This window comes from Monodon monoceros, unplaced genomic scaffold (assembly GCF_005190385.1).
Source record: "Monodon monoceros isolate NGI ecotype Baffin Bay Population unplaced genomic scaffold, NGI_Narwhal_1 Super_Scaffold_9, whole genome shotgun sequence".
In the NCBI taxonomy this organism is placed as follows: domain Eukaryota; kingdom Metazoa; phylum Chordata; class Mammalia; order Artiodactyla; family Monodontidae; genus Monodon; species Monodon monoceros.
In genome coordinates, this window is record NW_021703786.1 from 55,718,127 (window position 1) to 55,741,145 (window position 23,019).

The window sequence follows — 23,019 nt, forward strand, 5'->3', positions numbered from 1 at the left end:
AATGTATTTGTGGGGCTTCCCTGGTGGGGCAGTGGTTGAGCATCCGCCTGCCGATGCAGAGGACATGGGCTCGAACCCTGGCCAGGGAAGATCCCACATGTCGAGGAGCAGCTAAGTGCGTGCGCAACAGCTACTGAGCCTGCGCTCTACAGCCCGTGCTCCGCAACGAGAGAGGCCACGACAGTGAGAAGCCTGCGCACCGCAAGGAAGAGTAGCCCCTGCTCGCCACGAGAGAAAGCCCGTGCCCAGCAACGAAGACCCAACACAGCCAAAAATAAAAACAAACAAATAAATTTATTTTAAAAAATGTATTTGTGGACTTTTTATCATAAAACATTTTGTCTTAAATGAGTACAGATCCAGGCAAAAATGATAAAGTAGATAATGTTTCTCCCTTCGCTAACTCCTGTTTTAATCCTGTCTTCATATCCTGCACCTAATCTTATTCATCAGACCCTCAGTCCCTCAATCTGTTGGCTGTTAACCGCAAGACCCAGATTCCACTAAGTACCAACAAATAACCTTGAAGTATTCACTGATACTGAACTTGATGGAGTTAAGGTGTTTCCGAGAACTTGCATTTTTAGTCACACGGCCCTGGCTGACTAAAAATCCCAAAGAGTATCTCCTTCAGTTTTCCAAAAGTTAAAAAGCACATACGGGTCTAACAGAGGTTTCCAGGGTACAATATAAAAAATTTAATTCTGAGACATAAGTATCCGTAAAGGATAAGAATAAGCTTTCCATTTGCTTCCACAAGGCTGAATAAAGTTGTAAATAACTGCATGCTCTTTAGCCACCTCAGCACACACAAGGTCTGTGTAATAACCCTCTTCTACACCTGTCTATTCTGATAGCCTGCAGCATACATATCACCATACACACAGAAAGCACACACGGCCCTGACTCAGGAAAGCTGTAGTACCTCATTTGAAGACGGGCAGCTTATACATTTTAATCTTGTGTGTTGATGTGTCCCACCTCATTGAGGAGGTACTTGAACTGAGAGTTGTCCCCACTACCTTCTGTAAGATCGACACACTCACAATAGAGTATTACTGTGTCTCATGGATCCCTGTTCAATGCTATTTAAAATCCAAGGGCTCATGCCAGCTATCTGCCTGTGGCTTTCAGCTCCATCCCTAGTCTTGCAAGTCCTCCTCTGTATTCCATGGACTGAAAGTCTGCAAACCGGGTGGCTTTTCTGCAAACTTTGTTTCTTATACTTTTCTGGTTTGTCTAAATCAGTGATTCTCAATAGAGGGTGACTCTGCCCCCCAGGGGCATTTGGCGATGTCTGGAGACATTTTAGGTGGTCGTGACTAGCAGAATGCTACTGGCATCCAGTGGGAAGAGGCCAGGGATACTACTAACATCCTACAAAGCACAGGACAGACTCACAACAGTTATCGGGTCTAAAATGTTAGTACAGAGATGGAGAAGCCCTGGTCTAAGTATTCACTTTTATTGTGGGCACTTATTACATTTCTCATTATGGAGAGAAGTTATTTCTATCTTTGGAAAAAATATCCTTAGAATATTCAAAGAGCAGGAACTCTGTATTAATTAACAGCTGAAATCGTAGACTTTGTGACTATGGAATTAAAGGTTAAGTCTTTTGTGCCAAGAACAAGAGAACTAAGCTCCCCAAATTTCAGCTGTCTAATTCCAGCTGTCTAACGAAAAGTGATTAGTCTTTGCTGAAGAGTCAGGCAGCTTCTGGTTCACAGTTTAACGTGGCTTCAAACATTGCTTACCGTCGTGGGTTTCAAACTAGGTTCTTCCAGCAACCTGGTATTCCCAGGAGGTTTCTTAGCGGATGCAGGGGACAAAGAGAGATGAGAGGGGATGGCTCAGGGGCACAGGGCTCTGGGGCTCCCATCCTCACTCCAAATAGAGCAGCTTTGTGCCTGAGAGTCAAGTTCTCAGCACCTAAAAATGACTTGTAAACTACGGCACCAAAATCATGTAAAGGCGAATCAATTAGGGAGACAAGACGTTATGAATCTCTTGGTGGAAGTTCACATACCACCTGTGAAATAGACGGTGATCCTGACACCAGTCAAGACTCTAGATCTAATAACCAATGTACAAGACATATAAGGAACAGAGAAACAGATTAGGTGACACCTCGGGAACCCCATTAGCAAAATCCAGACAGTGGGAAACTCTAAAGAACAAATGACTTATTCTCTCAACAAAAGATTGCAAGGAAAATAGAGAGAGAGAGAGAGAGAGAGAGAGAGAGAGAGAGAGAGAGAGAGAGAGAGAGAGAGAGGGGGAGGGAGGGGAGAGAGGAGAAAATCGATGGATGTTCAAGAGGCCTATCAACCAATCACAACGTAAGTAACTTATTTGGATCCAAATTCGAACAAACTGTAAAAGCAAAACCAAAAACTCTAAGACAATTGAGGAAATGTGAAATGTGAACACTGGCTGCATATTTGATGACATGAAGGAATTACTGTTAATTTTTTAGGTGTGATAATGGTGTCGTGCCTATGGTTTTTTATAAAAGTCTTTATCTTTTAGAGAAACACACTGAAATATTTACAGATGAAATAATGTGATGTCTGAGATTTGCTTCAAAATAATCTGGGGGTGGGTGGGGTACAGATGACACAAGACTGGCAACTCCCTGATAACTATTAAAACTGAGTGATGGGTACAAGGAGTTTATTATATTGTGACCTCTGCTCTTATGTGTGCTTGAAATTTTCCATAATAAAATTTTTTTTTTTAATTAATCACTATGTTCTAAAGTTAGGGGTTTTTAAAGGAAATACTTGCCCAGAATGGAGATTCTAATTTGGGGACCCGGGCTGTATTCAGTAACTATTATTTTGGAGTGAGCTTTCTGTTACCTCTAGGTCACATTTTTCTTGCTTTATTTCACTAAGAATTGTTTTAAAGGGCTTTTACTCCTTTTTCAGATGCTTGGAATAGTCTCCTGCAACTGTTGACTTTTCCCTTTATCAACTATGCCTGTGGAATTTGATATTCTGATTGTTAAAGGATATTTTGGACCAGTATCTCTGAACCACATCTGAATAACAAGTTTTACGATTAAGTTTGCTATAAAAACCTAAGCCCCAGTTATAATTGTGTATTATGTTATGCAACAGATTCGTTCTAAGAAAGCTGCATGTAAACTTAACTGAATTGAATTACATCTTAAATATGCAATGAGACTTCACTCTTTAAATCAAAACTGTAGGTCTTCCTATTAAAAAGTAATAATACACCCTTTGCTTTATTTGTAAATATGTAGAATTCATACTACTATACTTGAACAAAATTGTTACGGTATTCTAACATTTAACACACGATGGATGGAAGGCAAAGAAGAAATTTGAAGCAGGAAAGCTAGTTATCATACCAGTATCTCCTTTTTCTGAATGAGAGGAGATGGAAAGTAGGAAGATGGGAAGGAATATAAAAGTAATTTAAATACAGCATTTCGAATAGCTTTTTACTGCTCACACTGGATATCAAAATACAAATACGGACTTCATTATCTATACTATTTGGCAAAAGGATAAACACAGAAATTTATGGAAACTCAGAGAAGTTTTTGATTTTTTTTGTCTGTCCTCAAAATTGTTCAAAAATACAAATTTCAAAGAAAATTACAAGGTCCCATTTCTATCGTGAACAGGAGGTCTAACTGTCATGTTCTTAGCTGTGATCTGTGGTATTGCACCCTGCATCAATCATACTGTCTGGCTGTATCTTATTGGACTAGTGACAAATACAAAGTTCACAGAGAGCCAGGAGAAGAGAGGTGATAACTGTTGTGTGACACAAAGGAAAGTAAATGGAAATCAAAGTTAATACAGCTGTTTTCACGCATGGGTTTCAGGGAATACGAACCTCATTAACCAAAGACAATAAAATGCCACTTGGCTTACAAAGTAGGAGAAGAAAAAAGGGGAAATAAGAGCAAAAAAAGAAAGAAGGAAGGGGAAGAAACTCAGTTTGGAAGCAAAGTTCAGCCAATTGAAGGCATAAGTTGCTGCCCTGAATAACTTATAAATGATGCTAAACTCTAACAGATGTGAATCAAAAAAACTACGTGGCATCAGCTGTAAAGTGAACATAAGTTTACTGATTTTCAACTCAGCCTTTTCTGGGCACCAACCAGACAGTCGACCAAATTAGAGAAATCCCACCTATCAACCCTGAAAATGAACTGTAATATTTCAATACCCTGAAAAGGAAAGCTAAGGTTTAGGTGTTTCAAGCACCCAAGAAGATCAGCAGGTACCCAGGATGCTAAGAGTTGACGTTATCGTGAACAGTCTGTACGAGTCCACTCACGTGCTTCCAGGGGATCCCTTCCCGCTGGTACTCCTCCTGTTCTTGCTTCAGGACCAGCTGAATAAACAGCTGCTGGAGCTTCTCATTGCAGTAATTGATGCAGAATTGTTCAAAGCTGCAAGAAAAGGAATCAATTAGGCTCAAACAAATAAAAAAAAAATAAACAATAGGGTTTTCAGTACCTTATCCGGTTTACCTGTTGTTGTCGAAGATTTCAAAGCCGTAGATATCCAAGACACCTATAACCGTGTTCTTCCCGTGGATGGTGGTGTCAGAGTTCTTGACCTCAATAATATCATTGATGCGAGAAACAATCCAACAAAAAAGGCGCTCATATATGGCCTGTGATGAAAATGACACCGTAAATTCTTGCCCATTGGAAATGAGTCCCCTGTTTGGGTTTGTGATAAGTTTTAAATTCCTATTGAATTAAATTCGTACTGACCTCCTCCTTACCATTTAGCATAGCTGTTAATCCTCTAAGCTGAAAAATGCAGATCATCTGTTTAAAAATTATACGACGTAGCATGATGGTTGGAGTTTTAAAAGATTATTATGGCTCACTACATGTGTTGAATTCCAACAACATTCCTTAGGTGTGTTTCTGTGCCCTGCTAAGACCCATAATTTGCCTACTGCCTCATATAAGTCACTTCATGGCTTTACTTTAATCTCATCAACTATAAAAAGCAGAGAACCAATGAGTTCTATGCCCTATGGATTCTAAATATATAAACATTGGTTTATAATGCTAAATAAAGATCTGAGCCAAAAGGCCACCATTTCAAATTCCTTGAGAATCAAATACACAGTCAATGCGCAAGGATACACACGCAAACACACACAGGGACAAAGGCACCACACACTCACACACATTCACATCCTGACACAAACGTGCGCTGCAATGTCACATCTTTAGAAAACCTTTCCTTAACATCTCCCTCCAGCAACCCGCTCTCTTCACCTACACACATCCATACACATCACCTCCATTCCTCCCCTCCCCCTCCCCCCTTTACGCTTCCAGCCACTCCAGTCTTCACTTCTCTCTCATGACTCCATTGAAATGGCTCATCAAGGACCCCAAGCACCTCTATATGGACCCTTTCTTGTACCTCTACAGGGACATCTTACTCAGATACTCAGCATCACTCAACCCAATTTCCTACTCTTGTCTTGAAACATTCTGCTCTCTGGGATTCGTAATATCACACTTTCTTGTTTGTCGGTTGGTTTTTGGCCATGCCAGGTGGCATGCGGGCACTTAGTTCCCCAACCAGGGATCAAACCCACGTCCCCTGCAGTGGAAGAGTGAAGTCTTAACCACTGGACCCGCAGGGAAGTCCTGAATCCGCACTTTCTTAGTTTTCCTCTTATTTCACTGGCTGCCCCTCCTCAGCGGCCTTTAGGAGGTCTCCTCCTCTACCTGATCTCTAAAAGCTGGAGCTCTCCCTAGTCCTCTCCTCTTCACTCCCTATCTCCTCCCCTTTAAGTCATTTCATACAACGTTAAAGAACGGTGATATAATATTACCCCAAACGTATCACCTGAATGCAGACCTCTCCTCTGAGCTCCAGGCTCCCGTGTCTGACTGCCTACCTGACAATACTCTTGGATGTCTCACAGCTGTCTCAAACTTATGTCCTGTCTGGACTCTTGATCTTCCCACCTCCTAAAACTGTTCCTACCCAACATTTTTTTTTAATTTAATTAATTATTTTTATTTTTGGCTGCGTTGGGTCCTTGTTGCTGCACACGGGCTTTCTCTAGTTGCGGCGAGCGGGGGCTACTCTTTGTTGCATCGTGCAGGCTTCTCATTGCAATGGCTTCTCTTGTTGAGGAGCACTGGCTCTAGGTGCGCAGAATTCAGTAGTTGTGGCACACGGGCTCAGCAGTTGTGGCTTCGCAGGCTCTAGAGCGCAGGCTCAGTAGTTGTGGTGCACGGGCTTTGTTGCTCTGCAGCATGTGGGATCTTCCCGGACCAGGGCTCGAACCCGTGTCCCCTGCATAGTCAGGCAGATTCTCAACCACTGTGCCACCAGGGAAGTCCTTCCTACCCAACTTTTAACCGTAAATAAATAGAAACAGAAACTTGGGGATTCATTCGCTCATTAAATGTTTGCTGGGTACTTGCTCTGTGCAGCTTGTGGGAGATACTGTACCAAGTAACATGAACACTGTCTCTGTCTCCAAGGAGCTCAGGGAGTAGAGTGAAGGAAAATCACACACAAGCACGCACAGATGAGGTGCATGGGATGTGAGGAGACTTCAACCTGTTCAGTGTTCAGAAAGGCCAGGGATGGCTTCTCTGAGAAAGTGGGCTGAGATCAGAAGGATGGTAAGAGTTAACCAGGTGAGAGGGGAGAGAAGAACAATCCAGGCAGAGGAAACAGCATGTGCAGAGGCCCTGTGGCTGGAAGGATAAAGGGATAAAGACAACATGTAAGGCCTGAGAGAAGTCTAATGTGGTAAAGGGGAGAAACGAGTCTGGAATATGGCAGGAAATGAGACAGAAGAGGTGGGTTGGACCATGTCAGAAATTATCTTTGATTCCATCATCCCCAGAACAACAGGTCCTGTGGATTTTATTCTCCAGATACAGTTTGTCTCAAATCATCCTCTTTTCCCCATTTCCACTGCTACTTTCCCTGTCCAAGCTGCTATCGTCATCCTCCTGGATTACTGAAATATCCTCTTAATTGGTCTCTTTGCTTCCACCCTTGCCCTACCCACTGCTCCATAAGATTCTCATACTAAGGTCAGAGCCCCATAAGATTCTCATACTAAGGTCAGAGCCATCATTTTAAAAATTCAAACTTGATGACATTGCCTCTGCTTAAAATATGCCACTCTCGGGCTTCCCTGGTGGCACAGTGGTTGAGAGTCCGCCTGCCGACGCAGGGGATATGGGTTCGTGCCCCGGTCCGGGAAGATCCCACGTGCCGCGGAGCGGCTGGGCCCGTGAGCCATGGCCGCTGAGCCTGCGCATCCGGAGCCTGTGCTCCGCAATGGGAGAGGCCACAACAGTGAGAGGCCCGCGTACCACAAAAAAAAAAAAAAAGAAAAAAAAAAAAATGCCACTCTCCATTGCATTTGGATAAATTCGAATTCCTCTGAAGACTAAAAACCAAGCAAGAGGTTTACAAGAGTAAAAAAATGGAATATGTAGCAACCTAATCAACCAGCAAACAAGAAAAAGAGAAAATGTAAACTTGGGAAAATAAAATATTTGCCACATGGATAACAGACAATAGGTTAAAGTTATGAGCTCTTACAAATGGACAATAAAAAGATAACAGCCCCAAAGAAAAATGTACAAACATATACCCAAGCAATTCTCAAAACAGATGTAAATACTTTACAAAAATAGGAAAAGATGCTCAAATACACTAGCAATGAAAACTAAAGTAACAATGAGGTATCACGGTACACCCAGAAAATCAGTCACTTAAAGCTTCAGATCAGGGTGTCCTTTGACCTGCTCATTCCTGGGAAGCCATCTAACTGAAATAAAAGCACTGGTGTGTAAGGAAAGATGGACAAGAATTTGCAGCATTGTTTGTAGTGGCAAAAAAAAGGCAACAAGGTGAATGACATAAGAGGTGGATGGTTAATAAATTATGGTCCCATCACCACACAGACACTAAAACAATGGGTCCACCAGTTGGCTTGAAGGAGACTTGCACGAAGCATTATCGAGTGAGGAAAGCAAAACGAAGGGCCACAAAAGGGGCCTGTGCAAGCGAGGGGCCCTGAGCTCCCCAGTCAGTCGGCTTCTGCTTTTCTGAGAATGTTTCTGGCAGCGATGCTCACAGCCATGGGGTGCTGAGACCGTGCTGGTCAAAAAGTACCACTCTGGTTTCAAAAGGCTTAACCTACTTTCCAGGAACGTCTGAACACCTCCTCATAGAATTTCACTAAAAATGAAACTGAGATCAACACCAGGCTGTGAGATAATAGAAAATATACTGGTCTCTGCCCCTGGTTCCTGGCACAGAGCTCTTGAAACCCTTGTAGTTTCCTAAGTGATAAGGACACTCGGAGCATCTCTTGTTCTGATATTTGTCTTGGACCCCACCCCTGACCCGAGGCTCCTAAAACCCTTGTAAATTTCTGAGTGATAAAAGCATTAGGAGCATTTTTACTCTACGGAGGTGACTCTGAGTGTGCTCCTAGCTGGGGGCTGGGCACCAGAAACACCAAGCCATGACCAGAAGCTTGGAATTTCCAGTCCCACCTCTCATCCTCCAGAGAGGGAAGAGGGGCTGGAAATGGAGTTAATAATTGACCGTGCCTACATGAGGAAGCTCCATAACATCCCCAAAGTACAGGGTTTGGGAGCTTCCCAGTTGGCGAACACATCCACACACTGGGAGGGTGATGTACGCCAACTCCACGGGGACAGAAGCCCCTGTTCGCGGGACCCTCCCAGACTTTGCCTTATAAATCTCTTCATCTGGCTGTTGGTCTGTATCCTTTATCATATCCTTTAATAACCGGTAAATGTAAGTAAATGTTTCCCTGAGTTCTGTGAGCCACTCTAGCAATTAATGGAATCCAAGGAGGAGGCTGTTGGTACTTCCCATCTATAGCTGGTTGGTCAGAAGCACCCGTGGTAAGCATGCGCGCGCGCGCGCATGTGTGTGTGTGTGTGTGTGTGTGTGTGTGTGTGTGTTGGGGGACAGGCTTGTGGGACTGAGCCCTTAACCTGTGGGGTGTGATACTATGATACTATCTCCGGTAGACAGTGTTAGAATCGAGTTAAACTGTAGGACATCCAGCTGGCATCACAGGGAGCTGGTGGTGTATGGAAACAACCTCCTCCCCACGATGTTAGAAATTTTGGTACCAGAACCCTCACAAGGCAGACACAGCGCCTTTAAAATCCCACCTTAGCGAAGGCATCCCTGCCGTAGCTGGCTTCCTGTTCTGTGTGTTGCTTGTCGATGATATCACGACCCGTAGCCACCGTCCGGTAAAGGAGGGCTTTCTCAACCATGTCTGTCTTGGTGGACAGCAATTCTGCTATGATAGATACAAGCCTGCCATTTTCAATCAGAGGCATGTCACCATCCACTACAAACTTTAAATTTCCCTGTATCAGAAGAGAAAAACCAAGACACGCCACTTCCAGTGAGATTCTGAAACACGATGTCAGGGATATATTTGCTAGTTTAAGAGAGAATTCCAAGGGACCTTGTTTGGAGCGCCTATTTTCCTAAATACGTTAATATCTCAACATATAAAAACCTAGTGTTTTATGCATTTTTTCCTTCTCCAGACACTCATGTATACTTTAATTTTCAGCATATGTTTTTGATGGACGGAAATTTTACGTTTTTATGTAGTCAGATCTATGAATCATTAGCTTCAGGGTTTTTCTTCGGTGTTATACTTAGATCATTCCTACTCTGAAGATTTTATGAATATTGAATGTTTTCTTCTATTCCTCATACGGCTATTCTTACATTTAAGCTTTTTATCCACCAGGATGTATGTTGGTATGTGGTGTAAAGTAAGAATTTAACTTTATTTTTTCAGATGGTTAGTTGCTCCGACACACCATTCATTGACTAGTCTAGCTTTTCCTCCTGATTTGAAATATTACCTTCATTACATATTAATTTCCACCAAGTTTTTGAGTCTGTTTATATTCCACTCATTCAACAGGCAATAAATACTTATTAGCCGCCTACCAGGTGTCCAGCACATGAACTAATCTGTGGCTTTTACTATCATTTTAAACCTGGTGGAATTAGTCGTGCCTCCCCTCCCCTGCGCCCCCTACCCTACTACTCTAACACATTTTATTCGACCTTCTTACATGTTTATTGTTCTAGGTAAATTCTAGAATCATTACGTCAACTGAAAAACAAAATTCCTCTTTGGATTCTGAAGGATTATTGTAGCACCGTATTTAAAAACTAGTTGAAAGAATGAGACAGTTTAGAATGTTAAAGTCTTCCTAGTCAGGAACATTTAAGAGATTGTTTATATACTGCTATATAATATTTTTCATATAGGTCCTGTGTATTTCTGATTCACTTAAGAGTTAAATCTCGCCACAGGAAAGCGAAAGGTCGTTTTTATTCCAGATTTGTATCCATGTTGTCACTCATTTACTACCAGGTTGCATGTTCATTATGTTTTCAACATCTCTAATCGTATAGACAGTAATGAGAGGACTCTGGCTGATGGTTCTTTACTTCTAAGGTTGGTGTGATGTGTGGAAAATAACCTGGGCATAAGTGGGCCAGGGTGGTCCGTGGTGTTGGCTGCAATGAACTGGATGTGCTTTTAAGCCAGTCATTTCCAGTCTATAAAAGGAGATCACCAAAATTCTAGTTCTAGAAATCTATGATTCTATGTTTCAAATGCCTTTAGAAATTTGCTCCGTTCAAAAGATTTTAGCTTATCCCACTGGTGGTCACATCACTGCTGAACTCTTTTACCTTTGAAATTAACCAGTTCGAAGTCTGACATACCAGAAAGGCAGTGAACGAACTAAAGCCACAGTCTCAAAACCCACGGTGGCTTGGAAAATCCCTCATATTATTAGAACACGTAGGAGGAAACTACAGATAGAGTAAATTTCTTCAAAATGTCAGAGGAATTTTCTCTACATAAATTACTTTTTACAAAACCCCAAACCTTCTGAAAGAACATCCTAGTCCCACAGGGAGGTGCGAAGAATTCTGAAAGGCGTCCCCACTCACCAAGTGAAGAATAGTACCCAAAATTTTATACACCGTTTGAATCTCCTCGGGCTGGAAGCCAATGACTTTCATGGCGTCAGCTACTACCTTGAATTCTGCAGCATCATTGATAGACGACTAGGAATGAAAACAGGAAACTGAGGTCACAGACACTGCATGTGAGCATTAACATCCAAAAACTATGAGACTAAATTCAAGTGTAGCCAAGGTCTTGATGTCTTTGGAGTAAGTCATTGAAGGGATGATGGGTATTCAAAGAAAATAAAAATGGTTTCGGGGGTAGAAACATAACGCAGCACCCACAATGCCCAACTGTGAGAGTCGCCGTCACCTAAGACAAGCACCAGGAACATTTCTGGAAACTTCGGTGTGGAAGCAAGTCCTGAGCTGGCTCAGAGAAGCTCCAGGATGGGTGGAGGAAGTGGCATGAGATGTGAGACCACAAATGGAAACTCTTGACTGACGGAGCCTCCGAGACATACGCCTGGCTACCTACTGTCGTCTGTGGCTTTCTGTTCCACAATTAGTCTTGTCCTGGCTGGAAACAACACTCCCACATGTGTACGGTCAGGCTTTCTACTCCACGGGTGGGGAAGAGCGGGCCTCCCAAAGCCAAGGGGCCTGCCTTGATCGTTCAGCAAGCTAGGAAATGGTCTGGGACTATCACGTCACTTTTTCAGGCATTCAACAAACATTCAGCAAGTCAGATCTTTAAATGGCACAGAAGTGCTGCCGTAGAATAAATGTCTGTCCCCCAACCCCCAAATTCGTATGTTGAAATCCTAACCCCCAAGGTGATGGTGTTAGGAGGTGGGGTCTCTGGGAGGTGATTAGGTCTTGAGGGTGAAGCCCTTACGATGGGATTGGTACCCATAGAGAAGAGACCCCAGAGATCCCTTGGTCCTTCTGCCCTGTGAGGACACAGCAAGCAGGCACCACCTTTGAACCAGGAAGCGTGCGTTGACTCTGCAGGTGCCTTGATCTTGGACTTCCCGGCCTCCAGAACTGTGAAAATCAACTTCTGTTGTGTATAAGGCACCCCAGTTTATGGTATTTCTGTTGTAGCAGCCCAGCTAGACCAAGACGGGGGTTCAAAGATAAATCGCCTGCCTTGAGGATCTGTAGCCCTCAGGTTGGAAATACAAGTGTGTCAATAAAATTTACAATAAAGCAACGGTAACTGCCTATCTTAGCAGTTTTCCCAAAGCAGCACCTGCGCAGGGCCTGATCTCTTCCTTGGTGAGTTTCTGCTCTGGCCGGGACACAGACACCTGGCCTGATGCTCACCTGCCAAGGAAGAGCACAGGGAAGATTCCCCTCTGCCTGATGAGCACGTGTTCCTCTAACGTCCAGGACACAACCAGGCAAGCTCTTCCCCCTCCCAGCTCTCTGAGTGAGACAGTCAACCTTGTAAAGTCTCAATTTCCTCGTGGGTACGATGGGCATAATAACACCTTTCCTACAGGGTTGTTGTGGGAATGGAATGAGAACTTATATAAAGCACCTCCCTAGCTCCTAGCACATAAAAAGCACTTGAGTATCAGATATTACTATTACTAGATGTTGCAACCATGTCGAAACTGCAAAGAAACCAGACACAAAGTCTACGTGTCCTCCTGAGGACAACTGTCAGCTGCTTACCTAACAGGCATTCCCCAGCCCCGCCTCCTTCTTGTTGATAGGACCCTGATTTGTTTACCCCTCCCTGAGTGCACCCGTTCTTCAGAATTGGTGCCAGCCTCAGGAGGTAAATCTTCGTTGGTCTAAACAAATCACAGGGACCTTATTCCCTTTACCAAGTGATTGGTCAGCCACGGGCATGTGATGCCATTCTGGTCCATAAGACATGAGGTTTCCCTAGCTTATCAAGGATTACGGCCAGGAACGTTTCCTCTGCCTGTGACTCCTAGAACTGCTGCTGCCATTTGGGGACCATGAGGAAAATCAGCTGTAGCAGACCGGCCCGATCCAGTGACGATGGTAGAACTGGTAAGTGGGAGAAACAAATGAACGTCTGGGTCCCTATCAACACCGTTAAGGCACGGAATTAACCACGTCTGGAACTGCCCCATCCTAGGGCTTCTTGTTACGTGAGATAACCAAGTTCCTTATTGTTTTGGGTGACTTTTAATTGGGTCTTACCTTACTGCAACCCACAGGGTCGTAATTGTACATGAGTCCTATATTTTAGAATAGCTAAGTAAAAGTATGATACACAGAGTGCAATACTTTATAGTTACTAAAATCATTCTATTAATTTATATTTGTTTACATGGGAAGGTATTAATGATTACATTATAATCTAATAAAAGGTTTATTTCATCAGGATTTGTTATGAGTCCATGAATAAATATATACACATAAACTGTTGTTATCAATAATTATCTCTGCATGGTGAGCTTTAGCATATTTTTATTTCCTTTTGGTTCATCTTTATTTTAGGTTTTGACTGTGATCATGTATTGCTTCTTTGTTTTTATTAGAGAGGCAGAAAAAAAGGAGGGGGAGGAATAGGAATGGAAAACTTTGATGGAAAGGGAACCTAAGCTAAATTTAGCTTTGAAAAAAAGGCTAAATGTTTATTTAATACTTGCTTTCTGTGGGGCTCTACATGACCGGGTCAAAAGCCACTTGGTCAATAAGACAATTTGATTTAAAAAGAATATTTTCAGTCACTGGCTTTTTAAGTGTTGATTTTACAATCCTTTATACATCTTTAGAGTACCTCTGACCTATTCTCAGAAAGCTGGAGTATTGCCTTCTGGTGTTTTGTTTGCTTTCAATCAATTTTCAGCCAAACATCCTGTTCTCAGATGACTATAAAAGTAAAAAATTCATGCAACTTAAATTTCAAACAATGGAAAATTAATTGCAAAACGCTAAATATCATTTATTTATATGCACAATAATAAAAATACCATTAAACCAGTAATGCAGGTATAATTAGCTTAAGATGAAGAGCAAAAATTACAAAAAAAAAAAAGAAACACCTCCCACATCTAGATTCTTTCCTTTTATAAATTCTTTTATTTTCCCCCCAACTACAAAAGCTGTGCATTTTCAATTATAGAAAAGATGTGAAATGAGGAAAAAGCAGAACACAAATATCCATAATCTCATCCATCCAGAGTAAACAAGTAAAACCCTGGTGCATTTCCCTCCAAATCTTATTTCATGTATGTCTGTGTGTGTATATGTGTGTGTGTGTGTGTGTATGCCTATGTGTGTGTGTGTGTGTGTGTATAACACACACACACACACACACACACACACACACACACACACACACCTTTCCCCCAACAAAATTGGATAACACTGCAATTACTGTTTTATAACCTATCATCAATAAGCTACTATATTACTAGGATTAGCTATAAAATGGCTAGCAGAAATTGTATTATATATATAGCAGAAAACTAATTAGAAATAAAAGGGCAAAAAGATCTGCATATGTGTGAGCAAGGGCTTACATGCAAAGGAAGGGGAAAAAAATGGAACAAAATTGAAGGCTGAATAGAAATGCTCCAAGGGTCACAAAACTATTTCTAGAGTACATCAAAATCATTATTGGAAAAAACAGTGAATGGCAATCTTTGATATCCATGTTCAACCACAGTGCTTTTATTGATTGATTGATTGATTGATTTCTAACCACAGTGCTTTTAAACTTTCTTTTGTCTTACCAACTTGCCTTTGGCCAAATGACATGGTACCTTCTTTTGCGGTGGATTTCCTACTTGTAACAATATTTTTATAGCGTCAAAATAAAAGTAATAGGATTAAAAATTTTAAAAAACCCCACAAGATCATAAGAGAGAAACTTCTTTCCTATCGGATGGTGATAAAATACAGTAATGGGTAATGAAGCAAAGTTATTGAGTCAATAATATATTGAATCTCCGTCCCTGAGAATTTTAAAAATAGAATAGAATAAAAGAGCCATTCATTTGCCTAAAGGCAGCTGCCTGGACCAGATAATTATTTAATGTCCCTTCTGATTCTCTGATTCTATTTCTGAATCATCTCAAAAAGGAAACTCTTACCTTTAATTGGGCTCCAACATGGATGTAGTTGTAGGATGAAAGGGATTTCTGGAGATGCAGAGAGCGGAGCATCTGCTCTGAACCTCCTTGGAGTAGCTGAAAAATATTTAATTAAAAATAAGTTAGCAAAATACATCCTGAACCCAACACGCCATGTATTCTTACTGGTAGCCTAGCTTTTTTTCATTTTCTGGGCTAATTCACTTAGGTCCTCCTGTTCCTAGCTTTGAAGATTATTTTTTTAAACCTCGAAGGTAATGGCTTCAACGTCATCAGTGATGATGTTATACAGTCATGAGGAAAGTTCCTTTAAAAGTCTTAGCCCTTTCACGACATAACTGGCATGAAAGGTTTTGCTTTGGCTGCGGCCATTTGTAAAACAGGAGCTTGCGCTCTGTGGTGGTCACGCGTTCAGCAGCCTTGTTATCTGGGCAGCATAGGGTGATGTTTCAAATTCAGAAAACGTCAGTATTGCCTCAGAACTAAGAGGTGTCAGCGGCCAGTCACATGTTGAATCACACTGGAAACAAACAGCTTCTCCTCATCCATCTCTATATCCCAGGAAAGGACAACTGGGTAACCAGGACTGTAGTGTTGGACAGAGACAAATGCCAACACTTTCACTCAAGTGCGGAAAAAGTCACAGGTTCCTGAAACGAACAGAACTCTTATATTTGGTAGAAAGCTAGTTTATTGGAGGCATGGCGAATTGTCAACAAAAACACAAATACAATACACATAGTCCTTCTACGTAGAACATGCATTTTAGAAGGCAATACATTTAAATCCTCTACATTAAACTGCACACTTTGGTTTACTGAAAAGATGTAACTATTGGATTTTTAAAATTGATTTTTTTAACGAAAACAACCTGAATTTCTATTCCCATCTCTGGAACACCCCAATATGGGAACAAAAGCTTCAATTCAAAAATAAGACAAAATTAATTTAACATATTCAGAATGTACCATTTCAAAAGCTTTTAGGGTCATTAAAATGTTACCTACACTGCAAAGAAACACAAGGGATGCTCAACTAAGGCAGCTGCCTGGTTGGTTAACCACCTGCTAGCTCTTTATAACAGCCATGCTCGTCAAGTCTCTGAAGAAGCCCACGGAGTAGGGTGTATGCGTGTGTGCACACATGTGTAACGTATCGCGGGCCAATGGAGGCATGGGAGGCACAGGACAGGAGAGAGCCCCAAATAAAAACATCCATTTCCTGCACAACTGAGCAGATGGTTGATTATCTGCATAACAGATTACTAACCTGATAGAAAGAATGAAAGCTTCTTTCTCCTGGCTGTTGCACAATCACTCTAGACTGGAAAAAAAAAAAAAGCACATTAAAATCATTAATCTGATGAGGGACACATATACAATGCAATACTACTCAGTCATAAAAAAGAATGAAATAATGCCATTTGGAGCAACATGGATGCCCTAGAGATTACCATACTAAGTGAAGCAAGTCAGAAAGAGAGAGACAAATACCATATGATATCACTTATATGTGGAATCTAAAAAATAATACAAATGAACTTACTTACAAAACAGAAACAGGCTCACATACAAAGAGAACAGACTTGTGATCTCCAAAGGGGAGAGGGGATCGGGGGGATGGATTGGGAGTTTGGAATTAGCAGATGCAAACTATTATAGAATATATAATATAGAATGAATAAACAACAAGGGCCTACTGTATAGCACAGGGAACCATATTCAATATCCTGTGATAAACCATAACGGAAAAGGATATGAAAAAGAATATACATATATAACTGAATCACTGTGCTGTATGGCAGAAATTAACACATTGTAAAAATCAACTATACTTCAGTAAAATAAATTTTTAAAAAAATCATTAATCTGAGAATGTACTCCTAAAAGAAAATGAGAGCCACTTTCCCAGGGAATCCTGTATCAACATTGCACTGAAATGTCCTAAAGACCGCACGGATGGGACCAACCTAAAACTAGATCTCCTCTATGGGGTTTTCTGTGCAATTTTTTGACAATTCTTTTCACTCTTTTAAAAACAGAGTTCCTTAAACTTTCTGAAAATGAAGTTATTTTGATTTTTTAAACCTAGAGCCTAAAGAGGAAATTTTTTGGGTGGGGGGATTGCAAGTGGGGAGAATAGGAAGGAATGTTTAGGGAGGAATCTTCTCAACATTCCCTTCCTGAGGGTCTGCTGGCATTTCAAAGAGCAATGCCTTATATCCTGTAATAAAGTGAGCTGAACAAAATCCATATACAGAGACCTCTGCTTTAGATGGCTTCAGAAAGACTGCTCTTAAGAGAGGACTCAAAATGTATGTTCATTCAAGGGGATTCTTTTGATTGAGCATGTACATAAAGTGAAGCCATGAAACATTCTGGAAAAAAGACTGATAATAACTGGCACTTCCTGTCATTTTTCAACTGACTCTGATAAAACAAGATTTCCTTAACAGTCTGACTTCAGTTTAACAAACAAAAATAAGATTTATACTGCATTCTGCTACCATAAAGATTGCTATGGTGTGCCTGAGATGGAAAACACTTAACTGAGAAGGCATGTCAGTTCAAATCTGAGTACAATTCAAGGTGGAGACTTAACCTAGTAAAGTTCAATCTCAACTGTAATAACCAGGCGAATCTACTCAAGATTAGTTAGGACACAACCTCTCTGGCAGTCCCAAGAGGCGTTTTAACTGGAATCGTCTACAAATTGGGCCTATCATTCACATGGGCAGATAAAAACACACTCTAAGTTTTCACACACCAAATGCAGCATGCTTCATAATTAGGCTGTAAGATCACAAAGTACATCTATGTTACTATAAAGCAGTGAACAAAGAGAAACTAGAAGAAAACGAGATTGCCAATTAAAATAAAAACATGGGAGGATGTGTAGAAGGAGTAGAAGTGATTAGTCCTAGATAGGTTTTTGTTAAACCTTACCCAAAAGTTGGCACCCCTCACCCCACCCCCCCCCACCTAAACCTTTACCTACAAAGTCTATAACTTTTCCCAGCTTGATACTGTAAGTGCTAATAAGAGAACACAAAAAGAGATTATTTTGCCATAGAAAGCTAACTGAGGAGCAGGAAGGGACAGAGAACAGCATTAAAAGCTACTTTGAGGCAATGAAAGAAATTCTACTAATATAATCAGGTTTTAAAAAAAAAATTCAGCATTAACAGACTCATAGATACAGAGAACAACCTGATGGTTGCCAGAGGGTTGCGGCGGATGGATGAAATAGGTGAAGGGGATTAAGAAGTACAAACTACCAGTTACAAAATAAATAAGTCACGGGGAGGTAATGTACACAGGGAATATAGTCAATAATACTGTAAACTTTGTATGGTGATGGATGGTAACTGGTCTCACCGTGGTGATCATTTTAGAATGTATAAAAATACTGAATCACTACATGGTACACCTGAAACTAATACTGTAGGTTAATTATAACTCAATTTGAAAACACAACTCTAGGCCAAAAAAAAAAAAAAAATCAGCATTTGCAAACATTACCCTCAGAAATTAAGCACTTTTTACCTTCTCCAGTAAGTAGTTATTGATATGTCCACCAATAGGGTCCCCCTTGAAATCAAAGTTGATATCCATGTATTTTCCAAACCTGCTTGAGTTGTCATTGCGGTTGGTTTTGGCATTTCCGAAAGCTTCCAAGACACAGTTGGACTTAAGCAACATATTCTTCACTCTTTAACACAGATAAATGAAAGTCACTGTAAAAGTTTTAAAGGCCGGGGCTTTAAAGAAACTAAATTTCATGAAAAGACATGCAAATTTGTGTACAAAGGTGCTGACTGTAACATTGTTTGTAACATCAAAAAATATGTATATTACAAACAACCTAAATGTCCACCAATAGGGATAAAAATAAATTTGTTTCCCAGTATAATATGTAGTGACATAGAAAGATGTGCAGAATACATTAATGAATGAGAGATAAAGTTGCAAAATAATATGTATTGCAGGATTTGTGTGTGTGTGTGTGTGTGTGTGTGTGTGTGCACGTGTGTGGGGGCATGTGTGTGTGCGCACACACACACGTGTTAGTAAATGCTTACAAATCTGGAGGGTACAGCACACTTCACTATGGTTACCTAGGTTGATGAGGTAGGTAGGGTGCAATTTCAGGGAACTTTCATGTTTTACATCATGCTGTAAATTTTAGTTTTTCTTTTAAAACGAACATATTTTATTTACATAAAGAAAAATCCTAAAAAGAGGTGTCTGAAAAGAACGGGTGATACAGAAAATGATTCCATTTTTTAAAGTTCTTGCTTATAAAGCCTAGTGAAATTTACTGCATTTGGTTAATACATCATAAATGTGGTCTTGATTAGTTTAGAAACTGCTCATCATTTCGTTTGAAGCTGTATGGAATCTCTCTTTGGTACCAGGTATTTAAGTCATTCTTTATTCGATGAATGCTAACTCTTTGTAGAGCAGTCTCTCCCAGTGGATGTATTTTAACTTCATTCTAGGCTTTATGTCTTTGTTTCTATTTCACTGACAAAATTCCTCTTATATGGGCATATCGCCGAAATAACCTGATGTACCAGATCGCCTGGTCCTTCCACTACCACTGTAAGTGACCCTACAAATTTATCTCCTCATGAATGAAAGTATAATTATAATTGGGGCAAGGGAAACTGCTTGCTTATGGTAAATAAAGGAAAGTGTCTATAAAACCGTGGTAAGATATGCTCTTAAAAAACTAGTAAATGGGGCTTCCCTGGCAGCACAGTGGTTAAGAATCTGCCTGCCAATGCAGGGGACACGGGTTCGAGCCCGGGTCCGGGAAGATCCCACATGCCGTGGAGAAATTAAGCCCATGCACCACAACTACTGAAGCCCGCGCACCTAGAGCCCGTGCTCTGCAACAGAGAAGCCACTGTTATGAGAAGCCTGCGCACCACAACGAAGAGTAGCCCCCGCTCGCCACAACTAGAGAAAGCCTGAGCGCAGCAACAAAGACCCAACGCAGCCAAAAAAAAAAAAAAGATAATAAAAAAACTAGTAAATGTAAATATGCCTTACTCCACTGTACCAACTGGGTTTAGAAATAAAATTAATTTAGTTCTCAGCCAGTTACTCTCCTCAGCTCCAAAGGAAATTTTAAAAACTTACTTATATCCTTGTTCTTGTCCTATTAGGTTGCAAAGTCAGAATGAGAATTGGGGATATATCACTATTAAGAAAAATACCCCTTTTGACCTGGCAATCTAGCCCAATTCTACCCATGCAGGGTAGTCTAGTCCAAATTCTCTGCTTTCAGACCAACCCAGCTTCCTTTCTCTCTATTCATAAAACTGAAGATTGAGATGTCTATACGGAATGTGACTCTTCTGTAAATAAATACTGAGCCTCAAAGTAGCAACTTTGGAAAGCTCTTATTTTTTCCTCTTCAAAAAGTCCACACCACATAAGAAAGTCAAGTCATGTTGCTTTATAGCCACACTTCCTACTTTCTTATTTTTTAAAAAAAACCATCCCTTCATTCCTTACATATTTACTATGTAAACACCACGTACCAGACACTCTGCTGAACACTGGGCCCCGGACAGTGCGTACCTGCTTTATCACTCATCTTGCTGTGAGCAGAGCATGATGTGGCCTGAAACCCGTTCAGGAAATGAACCCTATTCAGAGCTTCTAATACCAAGGTTCTGCTTCTAGCAATGATGGAACAGCGTGGATCTGCCTCCCAGAGTCCCCCTTTCACTCTAGGGAGTGTAGAACACAGTTTACAAAAGATGCTGGTATAGTAGAAAGAGCAAGAAACCTGTGAGAGCTTGAACAATACAACTACCAGTAAAGTATAACATCTTTGCTGAGCACACGTGACACTGAAGGCTGCGGTGATAGACCAGAATCACCTTAGCAGTATCTTTCTATTAAAAACAAATATAGAAATCGAGGGATATAAATGAAAGTACAGGGACAGTATGCAGGAAGGGAATCAAAGTAATTTAACCATTAATAAACACTCCATGCATATCAGAGTTTAGGCCTAACCTAGTCAAGTCTGTATAGAAAATGAAGCTCCAGTGAGAACTTCCTCCCACTGTTAGACTGCCCTTACCTTTCAATCTCCGCTCTCTGACTGGGGTTGGTGATGGCCGCAATGTACTGCATGATGTACTTACTGGCTTCCGTTTTACCAGCTCCACTTTCCCCTGGGGAAAAATTGTGCAAGCCTTAAGATTACAACTTAAACCAAGAGGAATAATTTTTAATAGAATAATTTCAAGTTTTGACATTAGTTATTCATTTGAAATCCCTTATGTTTCATTGTTTGTTTTTTTGGGGGGGAGGTTGAGTTATTTCATCCTGTTGATATGCGATTGGTTCTAACAGATCTGAACATTTGAAAAAATTCAAACCATTGTAGAAGCAAAATAACAGATTACAGTTCAAGATTTACTTAGTAAAAATATCGAGGGATAAAACGTGGTAAACTAATTCCTTATAGCCTTAGTACTTGGTGACTCTGAAGTCCAGTGGAAAAGAAACAAGAAAGTGACAAACAGTGGCCATGGCAAAATTCATATAACTTTGTTTTCTATGGCAGAGTTTTAAAAAATCTTAATGGGGATGAAATAATTTTTTCAGAAAATTAGAGCAATTTTAGTGAAAAAAAAAAAAAAAGCAGCAAGCTCTAGACATATGGTGTCACAGAAAAAGCATGACAACTGACATAGGGAGGGGAAGGGGGATAAGTTTAGAATTATCAACCCAGATTTTTAAATGTTTATCCCTTGTGACCCAAAGCTCCACTTGTAGAATTTTATACTCTAGAAATACTAAAAATACTAATATAATCCAATGATAATCTTCAAAGGTTTTCAGACTATTTCTGCAGACTACACTATGTGTTATAGCTAAAATCTGAAAATAATATGCCCATCAGTAGAGGATTGGGTAAATAAATTATGATTCAACTATTCAATGGCATGCTACACAACTGTTAGAGAATGCACTACTTCTATAGGTACTCTAATGAAAAGATGTCCACTAGACATCGTTAAATGGAAAAACAAGTTATGTAATAGCAGTTATAACATAATTCTATATTTATAATTACATATGCATGTGTGACTATACGTATTTGCACACATTGAGAAAATGTTTAAAAGGATAAATGCTTTATTGTTCACAGGCGTTACTGCTAGAATTTGGGGGGGGGGAACAAGGTATTCAAGGGAAAGGGACTCTGTGCTTTCACTTTATACACTTATAAAATTGCCTCCCGCTCCACCCCGCCACCTTTTACAATCAGGCAATAATACTGCCTTCAAAATTTGTTTTAGGGCTTCCCTGGTGGCGCAGTGGTTGAGAGTCCACCTGCCGATGCGGGGGACAAGGGTTCGTGCCCCGGTCTGGGAAGATCCCACATGCCGCGGAGCGGCTGGGCCCGTGAGCCATGGCCGCTGAGCTTGTGCGTCCGGAGCTTGTGCTCCGCAACGGGAGAGGCCCGCGTACCACAAAAAAAAAAAAAAAATTGTTTTAATAAAATGTAGCCTTAGGATATAATTCTTCAACTCCCACACTAAGTTGCCTCACTTCTCTGACCCTTAATATCCTCATCTGTGAAGTAGAAACACAACTGTCCTACTTACCAATCAGAGAGCTGCACTGATAACCAAAATGGAATAAAGATCACCAAAGCCTTGTAAAAGTATAAAGCCACTCATGCGAATATGAGGTATTATTAGCACGAAAAAAAAGTCCCACAGCTTGGGAGAGGGTATCCTGGGTCAGCGGGCAGATATTTTCTTGTTCCCAACCCACTACACAAGATTCCTTGAAGAGCTCAGCTTTACAGAGAGGGCTCGGCTCCTGTGCTTGGGCACCCAGGGTCTGTCACCTGATGCCCTCTCTGCAGCCTTTAAAGCTCTGGCCCCCAGCTCTGAGAGCCTG

At 40.9% G+C, this 23,019-nt stretch overlaps 1 protein-coding gene across 3 annotated transcripts in view; it reads right to left on the minus strand.

Annotated features, from left to right (window-relative positions):
- Positions 1–23,019, minus strand: part of MYO1D (myosin ID) — a 344,440-nt gene that overhangs the window by 226,489 nt on the left and 94,932 nt on the right. For all 3 annotated transcript variants that reach the window (XM_029211074.1, XM_029211073.1, XM_029211075.1), the window contains exons 3-10: positions 21,182–21,275; positions 18,625–18,790; positions 16,349–16,402; positions 15,080–15,175; positions 11,037–11,153; positions 9,212–9,415; positions 4,517–4,662; positions 4,321–4,435 (exon numbers count right to left, since the gene is read on the minus strand). In XM_029211074.1, coding sequence (XP_029066907.1) covers positions 4,321–4,435; positions 4,517–4,662; positions 9,212–9,415; positions 11,037–11,153; positions 15,080–15,175; positions 16,349–16,402; positions 18,625–18,790; positions 21,182–21,275 — 992 coding nt within the window. The remainder of the gene's footprint in view (positions 1–4,320; positions 4,436–4,516; positions 4,663–9,211; positions 9,416–11,036; positions 11,154–15,079; positions 15,176–16,348; positions 16,403–18,624; positions 18,791–21,181; positions 21,276–23,019) is intronic.